The 14,473-nt window shown below is 48.0% G+C and overlaps 1 protein-coding gene across 1 annotated transcript in view; it reads left to right on the forward strand.

Moving 5' to 3' along the window:
• LOC127574904 (potassium voltage-gated channel subfamily KQT member 5-like) overlaps positions 1-13,913 on the forward strand; it is a 242,793-nt gene extending 228,880 nt beyond the window's left edge. The window contains exons 11-13 of the mRNA XM_052024397.1: positions 6,617-6,840; positions 7,691-7,796; positions 13,778-13,913. Of these exons, the coding sequence (XP_051880357.1) occupies positions 6,617-6,840; positions 7,691-7,796; positions 13,778-13,913 (466 nt within the window). The remainder of the gene's footprint in view (positions 1-6,616; positions 6,841-7,690; positions 7,797-13,777) is intronic.
• The last annotated feature ends 560 nt before the right edge of the window (positions 13,914-14,473 follow it).

Raw genomic sequence — 14,473 nt, forward strand, 5'->3', positions numbered from 1 at the left:
AATTAATTCTGCACCCGCACGGGTCCCTAAGTAGTACTGTAAAGTTTTGTTAGGAAGCTGATTGGAGGAAGCTCTGTCAGAATTGTAAAGTTTGGAAACTTTACTGCTCATTTGCCAAATTTTGGAGGTGTCCACTTGTTAAATACACTTTGCAGCCACAGGTGCTGCATAGACTGTGATAGCGAGGGATCAAGAAGAGGATTCGATAAACAACAGTGAGAATCTTGGGAGCAGGAGAAGGCTGTTCCTTCACTTGCACAGTGAAGAAGGTCAACAGTGAAGTCTTTTTGCAGTTGTACAGGGTGTACAGACTTAGTCTGAACATCCTTGATGTACCTGAACACCAATGTCTGGGAGAGCTCTGTGCATCATGTCAAGCAGTGGCAGATATTTGCAGCCTATTAGAACAAGACCTGCTGCCTGCTCGAACTGAGGCAGTGGTTTTCGCAGTGACCACTGCCCTCAATCTGCTTGCCTTGTGATCCTTGCAGGGCTCTGCTGGAGATATTTGCAAATGGATAAGACAGAAGATTGATGGCTTGTTTTCCAAGGCAGCCTTTGCTGGAGATGACCGCATTCAGAATGAGCAGGTGCCTGGGATCGCAGGTCTGGCTAGCTTCCTCTAAGTACAATGTGTTACAGATCGCTCCCTGCTGGCTATCCAGGCACCCTGCAGATCACCCTGAAGCATACCTCAACCAGGAGGTGATCCATGTTCAAATGGTGTACAACTACAAGAAGATAATTCTATAGTGTGGACCACGTTCCCCGGCAGCTGTAACGATGCCTTCCCGCTCTTTTCAAGCAGATCGACCAGCTGGCTGCTCAGGGTCCAGGGACACCCATTTGAAATCAAGTAGATGACATCCCGAAGGAACCCAACCAGTGAGAGCCCAGGATCGCTGTTACCAAAGCCAGAAGTTACATTAAACAGTCCATAGAGTCATACAAACCTGTTACAGTTTTTGAAGAGGTAACCAAGAGGAATGATGAGGACAGGACAGTGGATGTTGTCTATATAGACTTTGACAATGTCCCGCATGGAGGGCTAGTCTGGAATTGTAGATCGCATGGGATCCGGGCAAAGCTGGTTAAGTGGATACGTAATTGACTTGATGGAAGGAAGCAGAGGGATAGAAGGTTATTTTCTGGACTGGAGGCCTGTGACTAGTGGTGTGCTGCAGGGATTGCTGCTGGGTCCACTGTTGTTCGTCACTTATATAAACAAATGTGCAAGGTTAGTAAGTTTGCAGACGACACTAAAATAGATGATGTTGTAGACAGTGAAGAAGGTTATCAAAAATTACAGGGGGATCTTGATCAGCTGGGTAAGTGGGCTGAGGAATAGCAAATGACGTTCAATCCAGAGAAGTGCGTGGTTTCGCATTTTGGCAAGTCAAACCAGGGTAGGGCTTTCACAGTGAATGGTAGGACCCTGGGGAGCTTTGTAGAACAGAGGGACCTAGGAGTATCAGTACATAGTTCTCCGAAAGGGGCATCGCAGGTAGACAGGGTGGTGAAGAAGGCATTTGTCACGCTGGCCTTCATCAGTCAGGGCACTGAGTATGGGAGTTGGGGCATTGTGTTGCAGGTTTACATCGGTGAGGCTGCACCTGGAGTATTGTGTATGGTTTTGCCATTTGCTATTCTTTTCCCACTTACCCAGCTGATCGAGACTCTGTTACAGGAAAGAGGTCACTAAGCCGGAAGAATGTTGCCAGGACTCGGGGGCATGAATTATGGGGGAGGTTGGGTAGGCTGTCTTTATTCCTTGGAGCACAGGAGACTGAGGGGTGACCTTATAGAAGCGTATTGGTATTGGTATTGGTTTATTATTGTCACTTGTACCGAGGTGCAGTGAAAAGCTTGTCTTGCATACAGATCAATTCATTACAAAGTGCAGTTACATTGAGTTAGTACAGAGTGCATTGAGGTAGTACAGGTAAAAACAATAACAGTACAGAGTAAAGTGTCACAGCTACAGAGGAAGTGCAGTGCAATAAGGTGCAAGGTCACAACAAGGTAGATTGTGAGGTCAGATTCCATCTCATTGTATAAGGGAACCATTCAATAGTCTAATCACAGTGGGATAGAAGCTGTCCTTGAGCCTGGTGGTAAGTGCCCTCGGGCTCCTGTATCCTCTGCCTGATGGGAGAGGAGAGGAGAGAGAATGAGCCGGGTAGGAGGGGTCTTTGATTATGCTGGCTGCTTCACCAAGGCAGCAAGAGGTATAGACAGAGTCCAAGGAGGGGAGGCTGGTTTCCGTGACGCGCTGAGCTGGATAAAATCATGGAGGATGCAGATAAAGTGAATGCACTCAGTCTTCTTCCCAGGGAAGGGAAAAACTAGAGAGCGTAGGTTTAGGGTGAGAGGGGAAAGATTTAAGAGGGACCTGAGGGATGACTTCTTCACGCAGAGGGTGATGTGTATATGGAACGAGCTGCCAGGAAAAATGGCCGAGGCAGGTACAATAACAACATATAAAAGAAATTTGGACAGATACCTGGATGTCAGGTTTAGAGGGAAATGAGCCAAACGTGGGCAAATGAAATTAACTTAGATGGGCACCTTGATCAGCATTGACAAGTTGGGCCGAAGGGCCTGTTTCAGTGCTGTCTGACTCTTTGAGCACAGAAACAGGCGCTGTCCATGTAGTCCATGAAGTACCCATCTATGTTTATCTCATGTACCAGCACTTGATCTGTAGCCTTCTATCCTTTGGCCATTGGCAAGTTGGAGATGCACTTCAAGGGGCTTGACAGATCTGGAGGTGCCCATCATTACACACCAACAAGGGTGTCCAGAATGGCAATGGTCTGCACAACGCGATGCAGCATCAGAGACTGGAGGCATGAGCTGGAGAGCACAGAGGCACAAGGGAAGAGGAAGAGCCCTGTAGCAGCCAGGAGGCCCACATTACTGCATATTTCACACCATCTCTCTGACATCTAAACACCAAACCTTCTTCCCCTCACTCCAATGTTCACCGACAGCCTGTCCTGCAAGCAGCCTCGTCCACTCCTTTCTCTTCCTCGGTCCATTTTGTAACATTTCACACAAAGGCCACCAACCAAAAACAGTGCAAAACCTGAGGCATGTCACCAGATCGTTTCCATCTGAGTTCAAAGGAATACACCTTTGCAACATACCATTGTGGAAAACACTCACGGAACTGTCAATCTTCATTCTTCCTCTTGCTTTAATTCCCACGGTTTTAGCAGCGATGGAGACAATTGCTTAGATAAGATAAGATTTCTTTATTAGTCACATGTACATCAAAATACACAGTGAAATGCATCTTTTTGCGTAGAGTGTTCTGAGGGCAGCCCACAAGTGTCGCCACGCTTCCGGCACCAACATAGCATGCCCACAACTTCCTAACCTGTACGTGTTTGGAATGTGGGAGGAAACTGGAGCACCCGGAGGAAACCCACGCAGACACAGGGAGAACGTACAAACTCCTTACAGACAGTGTCGGGAATTGAACCCGGATCGCTGGTGCCGTAATAGCGTTACGCTAACCGCTACACTACCGTGCCTGCCATCCCTGCTCTGATGACAGAGATGCTTTGGGCAACATTGTTTGGGTTTTGAAACCCATGAGCACCCTGCCATAGCTGCTCCACTTATACCCGAGCAGGGCAGAGTCCTCCATCAGAGTGTGAGGCAGCATGTGAAATACTGACTGAGGGCGCGGGGGCTGACAGCAGGGTAAAAAGCAGTGCAACAAACAATCTGCTGGAGGAACTCAGCAGGTCGAGCAGCATCTGTGGGGGGGGGGGGAAGGAATTGTCGATATTTCGGATTGAAACCCTGCATCAGAACTTCCTTTCATTTGCACAGTGAAGAGGATCAACAGTGAACTTCATACAGGGAGTACAAACTTAGTCTGAACATCCTTTATGTATTTGAACACCAGTGTCTGAGAGGGCTCAGGGTATCAGAAAAGATAAGACTTATCTTATAAGACTCCGCAAGAATCCTGTTCATCAGTGGTTCTTGTGTGACAGCATTTGTATTCACCTGAGGCCAGCTTGGCCCATCGTGAGACCTCTGGCATGGATTTCCCACCGCCGACCCCCCCCCCCCCCCACTCCGCTCCCCTCTCTGCCCATGTTCTCTGCCCTCACCCTGCAGGAGAAGGGGGGGGGACACCTACAAGGATAAGCGGTAAGATGTGCTGAACACACAGCCTGAGAACATTTGATACTGTCACTATGAGATTGCTTGGGGGTGAGGTTAAACTGTCAGTGGTGGCCGCTCAGGTGGAGATGTGAAGAAACACATAGACCCTGTGACCAGTGAGCGTCCTCGCGGTGGCACAGTGGCACAGCCGGCAGAGCTGCTGCCTCGACAGCTCCAGAGACCCGGGTTCAATCCTGACCTCAGGCGCAGAGTTTGCATGTTCTCCCTGTGACCTGTGGCTTTCTCCCAGGCGCTCCGGTTTCCTCCCACATCTCAAAGACGTGTGGGTTGGTAAATTAATTGGCTGCTCGAAATTGTCCCTCGTTGGTCGGTGAGTGGTAGAATCTGGAGGGAGTTGATGGGAATGTGGGGAGAATAGATTACAGGGAAAAATTAATGGGGAATGGGAACCAGCATAGACTCGGTGGGCCAAATGGCCTCTTTCACTGCTGTGAGGATATATAAAGATATAGAGATCATCACTAGGGCAAGGTGCTATGTGGTGGGGGAGAGTTAGCAGAGCAGACCCAAGGTATGGGGTAGTAAGTGCAGTAGTGGGTGAATGTACCACTGTGTTTACCTTTACTGAACATCTTGTGTCTACAGTCCATTTTCGACCGCCTTGTGTTCTGTACCCAACTCGACGATCCTTTATACTGGAGCTTGCAATGTGCCTTTGAATATTGGATAGATTAAGTCATCGTGCCTGTTTGGCTTTAATGGTTGAGAACCCTGAAAACAATGGGCCTGATCTTCCACGGACTGGTGAGGTGTTGTGCCTGCCAGTAGGCCGCCGTTGCACGTGCTCTTGTTTCTACCGATGCAAACCAAGCACATTCCTCCTATGGATCAGCAGGGTCCTGGGAAGCACAAGGATTCTTCCTGAAAGCAAGCAGCCTGCCCCACTCCTGCATTTCACTGCAGAAGGTTGGGGAGAGTCTGGAGGTTCTGTGGGGAAGGCTGGAAATAAGGAGGGATAAGGAAGTTGGAGGAGGGATAGGGAAGTTGGAGGAGGGATAGGGAAGTTGGAGGAAGGATAAGGAAGTTGGAGGAGGGATAGGGAAGTTGGAGGTCTGGGGAAAGCTGGATATGCTGCATTGGCCCATGTGGAGTGGAGTAGTGGTGACTAAGCTGGGTGGCTGTTTCTCAGCGGGGCTGGACATTGTATGTTAGCAAGTCGTCTAAAGATCGGATCAGATTTCTTTATTAGTCAAATGTACATCAAAACACACAGTAAAATGCACCTTTTGCATAGAGTGTTCTGGGGGCAGCCCTCAAGTGTTGCCAAGCTTCTGGCGCCAACATAGCACGCCCACAGCTTCCTAACCTGTACGTCTTTGGAATGTGGGAGGAAACCGGAGCACCCGGAGGAAACCCACGCAGACACGGGGAGAACGTACAAGCTCCTTACAGACAGCGGCGGGAATTGAACCCGCAGTGGCGGAATGGGGCCTTAGAACTGATCTTTTACCATCTGGCAACAGAAGGTAATGTGGATTACTGGGGACTTTGATTGTATGCGTCTGGGGAGTGTAAACTTGTTGCTCACCAAATAAAGAATATTTCTAATCATCCAACAAAGTTTGGAACTCCCGTATACCACAACGCTGGCCCTCTGGACTGAGGTAGAGACTGGTGGGATGAAGGAAGTCTTGGTATGTCCAGTGTAAGGACAACAATAGGAATCACAGTCAGTTCCACGTGCATTTCCAGCCCAAGCTATAGGACAGTGCACGTAATTCAATCAGCGATCGAGCATTCTCAGCACCCACACCCGCCGTACCTCCCCTGATTCCCACAGCCCAGATGTGCCCACTGGATCACCAGTCCCAGAGAGTCCCCTGTCACATGGCTCAGGAGACTCCACTGCGATGCTGACTTCCGCAGAAGCTCGGCAGAGTGTGGAGACCTCTGAATCAGTAAGAGCCCGATGGGAAGTCGGGCAAATAGGCACCGACACCTTGCCTTTCTTCTGACTGGAAGATCCCAGAAGTGCCGGCAGTTACGGGAATGAAGGTCAGCACAGGATATAACCCCAGTGTGTTAATGGTGTGAAGGGGTTACAGACGTTGTATCAGGTGTTCTGGTCTGGGCGCTCTCTGTCAGTTTGTCTCCCCTTGTGCCGCATTTCCCTCCATCACTCACCTTTCACTCCACCTCATTACTCCGTTACAACATCTATTCGCACAGCGACTCTGTGCCTCAATCCCCTCCTTTACCTCAGTGCCTCTACCTCTTTGCTTCCTCTCAGTTCCTTCCGTTACTCTGTGCTTCCAGCAGTGGGGAATCCTCCTTTAGTTCGGAAAAGCATTGAGTTGAACAGCCAACAGAGAGTGGCTGTGAGCCAGAGACAGATGAGAGGCAAAGCTGGTCTGTTGACACTTTATTGCAGGAATAATATTCTGTCCCTTTCCTGTCTTTTACTGTTTAGCCACAAATTAAGTTTTAAGGATCGGGTGCGGATGGCCAGCCCCAGGGGTCAAGGGGCGAAGGGCAGACAAGCCTCACTAGGTGCAGACCGCCCGTCACCTAGCAACGAGCTCACCACAGAGACCAGTCCCAGCAAGATGCAGAAGAGCTGGAGCTTCAATGACCGGACTCGACTGCGACCTTCACTGCGATGTAAGACCAGTCAGGCACGGGGCATCTCAGCCGGTGAGAGAGTGACTGCAGTGTTCTTGTAGTGGCACTCTGGGGTGGTGGGAGAGTGGCCGTGAGAGACTGAAATCAGGTCAGGAAGGGTGACGCTCTGGGACAGTGGAAGGAGAGATGTTCTGGGGTACTGGAAACACTTTCTGGGGCAGTGGGAGAGGTGTTGTGAGGTCAGTGGGAAGGGCAGTGTGGGGCATTGGGAGAGATGGTCTGGAGCACTGAGAGAGTCACTAGGGGACAATGGGAGATCTATGAGATCACTATCACTACGAGAGATCTTCTGGGGCACTTGGAGGGACATTCTGCAACAGTAGAGAAGACTCTTGGGAGAAGCCCTCAGGACACTGGGAGAGATAGGACTAGGCAGAGCTAGTCTCTTGCAAATCTAGTTACAAAACAGGACAGCTTTAGACATTGCATTACTGTGTTGCGGGGACAATGTGGAGTGAGTTGTGGAAAAAATGGGGGTAGGGAGAGGAGGACACATGTTAAGGGGTAGAACAGAAGGTTGCATTAAAGTCATTGCAGGAACAGGTTGTCTGTGCGAATGTCAGGGGAAGGCGAGAGATTGTCATCATTTTACAGGCTCCCTGCTCTTCCGCTTCCAAGCCTGGTACCTGATGCTGGTGGTGGGACGATGTCCCAGTGACCTTCAGCAGGATGGTCACCGAATATCTCACCACCTTCCGAGGGTCTTGTGTTTAACTCTGAGCTTCTTAGAGAATGGATTTGTCCCTGAGTATTGAGTTTAGCACGTGGGACAAAACAAATACTTCTAATAAGCAAAACTCATTCTTCTGATTTATTCAACAATGTGCAATGGGAAATAAACATTTGTTCAATTCCTCCACAGATGCTGTCATGTCTCCAGATGAAGGCTTTGATGAGAGGGCAGGGAACCCTGAGCTCTCAGTAGAGGAACTTACACCCGTGCTCAAGACTGTAATTAGGGCCATCAGGTGCATTCTTACAGGAGATTGATTTGGTCGTCTTCCCCCCACTGCTCCCACCAGCCCTCCCCACCTCCCTTATTTGGTTCCATGCTCTTATCTTCCTTTCCAATCGGATTCCATCAATCGCAGCCCTTTGTCGCCCCCACCCATCACCTCCCGGCCTCTGTCGCTATTCCCGCCCTCCCCTCCTCCCTCTGCCTATCACCCCTCCTCACCTGGATCCACCTATCACTTGCCAGCTTTGGCCCCACCCCACCCCCATCCTCCTTATACCTGCTACCTCCCCTCTACCTTTCTCGACCCAAAACGTCAACTGTGCATTTCCCTCCACAGAGGCTGCCTGACCCTCTGAGTTCCTCCAGCAGTTTGTTTTTTACTAGGGATAACATGGCTTCTTCAGGTTAGGCTCCTGACATTGAGGGCTGTCTGATGAACAGATATTGAACAGAATGGGCATAAACTCTCTTGGGTTTGGAAGAGTGATAGGTGACTTTATTTAGGGGGTTCAACAGGATTGATTCTGTCCTGGTGGGAGAATCCAGAAGTAGGGAACAGTGTCAGTATTAGTATTGGGATAGGGAATATTTTTCTCTCAGAGGGTTGTGAATCTCCTCTAACTAGTGGAGTGACTCAGCGATCAGAGTTGGAGCCTCAGCTAGTTGTATTCCATGTTAATGACTTGGATGAATGGGCTAAGCGTAATGCACCCAAGTTTGCTGATGATACGTGAATAGTTGAGAAAGAAAAAATGTGAAGGGGACACAGAGGAACTGCAAAGAGATGTGAATGGATTAAGTAAATGGGGAAAAGACAAGGCGGAGTATAACATGGGGAAATATGAAGCCATTTATTTGGTTGAAGGAGTAGAAAAGCTAAGTAGGGGCAGGCGCGGTAGTGTAGCAGTTAACATAACACTATTACAGCGCCTGCGACCCGGGTTCAATTCCAGCCGCTGTCTGTAAGGAGTTTGTACATTCTCCCCGTGTCTGCGTGGGTTTCCTCCGGGTGCTCCGGTTTTCTCCCACATTCCAAAGACATACGGGTTAGGAAGTTGTGGGCATGCTATGTTGGCGCCGGAAGTGTGGCAACACTTGTGGGCTGCCCCCAGAACACTCTATGCAAAAGGTGCATTTCACTGTGTGTTTCAATGTACATGTGACTAATAAAGAAATCTTATCTTATTATTTAAATGATATGAGACTTAAATGTTGGTCAGAGTCACAGAGAGGTACAGCACAAAAAAAAAGTCCTTCAGTCCATTGAGTCCATGTTGACCACAGACCAGCCATTTTTATACAAATCCTACCCTAACCCATGTTATTCTCCCAACATTCCCACCCCTCCCTCTCCAGATTCTACACACTAGCGGCAATTTACAGCAGCCAAGCTCCCAGAGGAAATCCACATGGTTAGGGAGAGAACATGCAAACTCCACACAGACAGCACCTGAGGTCAGGGTTGAACCCAGGTCGCTGGAGCTGAATGGCAGCAATTCTATTCACTGTGCCACTACTTATAGATATCTAACAAGAAACACAGGAAGTTAGCATGCAGGGGAAGCAGGTAATTGGAAAAGCAATTGGAACGTTGACCCATAGAATAAGAGCAATGAAGAAGAGTTGGGAGGTCTCTACAAGCATTTGGTGATTCAATGGCTGGGAGAACTACATGTTATTTAGGACACAGAACAGTACAGCACAGGAACAGGCCCTTCAGCCTACAACATTGTGCCAAACTAATTAAACTAGTAATTAAACGCCTAACCAAATTAATCCCTTCTACCTACACAATGTCCACATCCCTCTATTCCCTGCACATTCACGTTCTGATCTAAGAGCCTCTTAAACACCTCTATCATATCTGCCTCCACTACTACCCCTGGTAGCACATTCTTGGTATTGGTATTGGTTTATTATTGTCACTTGTACTGAGGTACAGTGAAAAACTTGTCTTACAAACCGATCGTACAGGTCAATTCATCACACAGTGCAGTTACATTGAGTTAGTACAGAGTGCATTGATGTAGTACAGGTAAAAACAATAACAGTACAGAGTAAAGTGTCACAGCTACAGAGAAAGTGCAGTGCAATAAGGTGCAAGGTCACAACAAGGTAGATTGTGAGGTCAGAGTCCCTCTCATTGTATAAGGGAACCGTTCAATAGTCTTATCACAGTGGGGTAGAAGCTGTCCTTAAGTCCGGTGGTACATGCCCTCAGGCTCCTGTATCTTCTACCCAATGGAAGAAGAGAGAAGAGAGAATGTCCCGGGTGGGTGGGGTCTTTGATTATGCTGGCTGCTTCACCAAGACAGCGAGAGGTAGAGAGGTAAAGGAGGGGAGGCTGGTGTCCGTGATGTGCTGGGCTGTGTCCACAACTCTCTGCAGTTTCTTGCGGTCCTGGGTGGAGCAGTTGCTGTACCAAGCCGTGATGCATCCAGATAGGATGTTTTCTATGGTGCATCGGTAAAAGTTGGTGAGAGTCAAAGGGGACAAACCAAATTTCTTTAGCCTCCTGAGGAAGTAGAGGCACTGGTGAGCTTTCTTGGCCGTGGCATCTACGTGATTTGACCAGGACAGGCTGTTGGTGATGTTCACTCCCAGGAACTTGAAGCTCTCAACCCTCTCGACCTCAGCACCATTGATGTAGACAGGTGCATGTACACTGCCCCCTTTCCTGAAGTCAATGACCAGCTCTTTTGTTTTGTTGACATTGAGGGAAAGGTTGTTGTCATGAAACCATTCCACTAAGCTCTCTTTCTCCCTCCTGTACTCTGACTCATCGCTGTTTGAGATACGGCCTACAACGGTGGTATCATCTGCAAACTTGTAGATGGATTTAGAGCAGAATCTGGCCACACAGTCATGAGTGTATAGGGAGTAGAGTAGAGGGCTGAGGACGCAGCCTTGAGGTGCACCAGTGTTGAGAATAATCATGCTGGAGGAATTGCTGCCTATCCTCACTGATTGCGGTCTGTTTGTTAGAAAGTCAAGCATCCAGTTACAGAGGGAGGTGTTGAGTCCTAGGTCTCGGAGTTTGGTGACAAGCTTGCTTGGAATTATTGTATTGAAGGCAAAGCTGTAGTCAATAAACAATAGTCTAACGTATGTGTCTTTATTGTCCAGATGCTCCAGAGCTGAGTGTAGGGCCAGGGAGATGGCATCTGCTGTAGACCTGTTTCGATGATAGACGAATTGCAGTGGGTTCAGGTTGTCTGGTAGGCTGGAGTTGATGAGTGCCATGACCAACCTCTCAAAGCACTTCATGATGGTGGATGTCAGAGCCACTGGTCTGTAGTCAGTGAGGCATGTTACCTTGCTTTTCTTTGGTACTGGGATGATAGTGGTCTTCTTAAAACAGGAGGGAACCTGAGATTGAAGCAGGGAGAGGTTGAATATGTCCACAAATACTTCTGCCGGCTGATCAGCACAAGGTCTGAGCACGTGGCCCAGGACACCATCTGGGCCAGGTGCTTTCCTCGTGTTCACTCTCCAGAAGACTGATCTTATGTCCTCCACTGTGATCACAGGTTCCGCTGCATTGGTGGCTGTCAGGGTGGATGGTGACAATCCTCTTCCCTTTTGTTCAAAACGTGCATAGAATGTGTTAAGTTCATCAGAAAGGGATGCGCTGTTGTTAGCTATGCAGCCCGACTTCGTCTTGTAGCCTGTTATGGCATGTAAGCCCTGCCATAACTGGCAGCTGGTCAGGGACTCTATTTTGAGTTGGTATTGTCTCTTGGCATCCCTGATAGCTTTACGAAGGTCATACCTCAATTTCTTGTACAGATCAGGATCCCCAGACTTGTGTGCAGCAGTTCTCTCCTTCAGTAGGGAGTGAATCTCCCGGTTCATCCATGGTTTCCTGTTTGGGAACACCCGTATTGTCCTCTTTGGTACACAGTCCTCCACACACTTGCTGATAAAGTCTGTGATGGTGGTGACATACTCATCAAGGCTCATTCCAGGCACCCACCACTTTCTGTGTAAAAAACCTGCCCTGCACATCTCCTTTGAACTTACCCCCTCTCACCTTAAATGCGTGCCCTCTAATATTAGACACTTTGACCCTGTCTACTCTATCTACACCTCTCATAATTTTATAAATTTCTATCAGGTCTCCCCTCAGCCTCCACCGCTCCTGAGAAAACAACCCAAAGTGTATCCAACCTTTCCTCATAGCACATGCCCTCTAATCCAGGCAGCATCCTGGTGAACCTCTTCTGCCCCCTCTCCAAAGCTTCTACATCCTTCTTATAATGGGGCGACCAGAATTGAATGCAATACTCCAGATGCAGCCTAACCAGAGTTTTATCAAGCTGCAACATAACTTCCTGACTCTTGAACTCAATGCCTCAATTAATATAGAAAAGCATGCCGTATTTAGTCTCTTTATTTAAGGAAGGCTATATTTACCTTGGAGCCAGTGCAGAGAAGATTCCTTAGGTTAGGATCCTGACATTGAGGGCTGTCTAATGAACAGATATTGAACAGAATGGGCCTAAACTCTCTTGGGTTTAGAAGAATGATAGGTGATTTTATTTAGGGGGTTCAACAGGATTGATTCTGTCCTGGCGGGAGAATCCAGAAGTAGGGAACAGTGTCCGTATTAGTATTGGGATAGGGAGTTGTTTTTCTCTCAGAGGGTTGTGAATCTGTGGTGTCCAGAAAGCTTTGGATGTTGAGCTATTAATTATATTCAAAGCTAAAACGGGCCAATTTCTTGACTTACAAAAGAATCAAGAATGTCTGAGGATGGGATGGTGATGAGGAGCTATAATCTCATCGAGTGGCAGAGCAAGCTTGAGAGGCTCTATTTTGTTACTCCCGCTCCTGTTCTTATGGTTGGACAGTATTGGTGAATCTGCTGTGGTTCAAAAGGAACTGGAGCATGTTGAATGTGTCAGGTTGGTTTACCCTGCCCAGAGCAGTGGAACTAGAAAACTTGCATGAAGGGGTATCCAAACTTTGTCTGTGTAAGCAAGTGGTTGATGTAGAAATAGTTAATAGCACAAATTCACAAATTGGATCATCTTTCAGAAGCTGCATTTTGATATGATAAGATATCTTAGTCACATATACATCGATACACACAGTGAAATGCATCTTTTGTTCTGGGGGCAGCCCGCAAGTGTCGCCACACTTCCGGCGCCAACATAGCGTGCCCACAACTTCCTCACCCGTACGTCTTTAGAATGTGGGAGGAAACCGGAGCACCCAGAGGAAACCCACGCAGTCACGGGGAGAACGTATGAACTTCTCAGAGACAGCAGCTGGAATTGAGACCGGGTCACTGGCGCTGTAATAACGTTACGCTAACAGCTATACTACTGTGCCTGCCCTGAGACATGATGTGTGGTGAATGTAGTCTGCTGGCGAGGAACTGATGACTATTGTTGTGTGTTTTGCAAATCTCTCCATTACTTGTTTCTTTTTGACACTCTTATCCGAATCTGTGGTTGGCTAATTGATGGAGACTGACTAACATGCTTGGTCATCCATCTATTATTGTTGAATCACGTGGCTGCCAGGATGGTACAAGTTGGATTCAATGGACCATGGACTTTTCCATCTGGTAACTTTCTGTCCTTTTCTCCCATTCGTCTATTTTCTCCAAATACGCTCCCACCTGTTGTGGTGCTTTGGTGCCTGGCCTGCTGCGTTCCTCCAGCATCATCGTGTTTTTCATCTAGATTCCAGCATCCTCAGTCCTTTGTTCCTCTGGTGCTTCAGAAGTTTTCCCTACTCTGCAATAAGATTGTTTAACTCACTTAATTCAGTCATTGGTTAAAATGTTGCAGTAGCTTGAGTTCTGCAGAATGCCAGGAGGTGAACCTAGTCAATTGGACCCTTAATGTAGATGCCCATTCGTGATGTGATCCAAGGGTAGATGATGAGGGTTGAAGGAGAGCTGACGAACAGTTACACTCAATTGACTCACCTCCCAGTCAGAATACCGATGACTGACTCAATTACCCTGATGCGTTGCAGGTTTATGAAGTTTCACGTCGCAAAGCGGAAGTTCAAAGAGACTCTACGACCCTACGACGTGAAGGATGTGATTGAGCAATATTCATCTGGACATCTGGACATGCTCGGTAGGATTAAGAGTCTGCAGTCACGGTGAGTGTGGCTTCCAAAGCTCCACTTAGCCCAGATGTAGCTGACACCTACTGATTCATTTGTTAGCGCTCTCGTATCTGAGTCAGAAGATTGTGGATGTTCCAATTAGATTTGAGTGCAAAAATCTAGGCTGACGCTCCCGGTGCAGTACAGATGCACCATCAGAGGTCTGCTCCGCCTTCTCAGGTATCCATTAAAGGTCCCATGGCACTATTTGGACAAGATATTCGGCTGGTGTCCTGGCCAATATTTATCCCTCTGCCAACAAACAGAAACAGAACGCCTGGTCATTTCATATTATTATGCAAAAGTTAGCTGCTACATTTCTACCAATGATTACTGCACTTAAGTGATTCTTCTTTGCTGTGAAGTGCTTTGGGACAACCTGAGAGAATGAACGGTGCTATACAAATGTAGTTCTTTCTTTCACTGAATTGGTCTCGACTCTGCCTCTGCTCTGATGTGCGGAAGAGCCTGACTGTCTCTCCAGAAGCTACAGAGACAGGCTGCGTGACCTTAAAGTCACGCACAAATCTGTCAGATAATGGCTCCACACACTGACCC

Source organism: Pristis pectinata, chromosome 10 (genome assembly GCF_009764475.1).
Source record: "Pristis pectinata isolate sPriPec2 chromosome 10, sPriPec2.1.pri, whole genome shotgun sequence".
NCBI lineage: Eukaryota > Metazoa > Chordata > Chondrichthyes > Rhinopristiformes > Pristidae > Pristis > Pristis pectinata.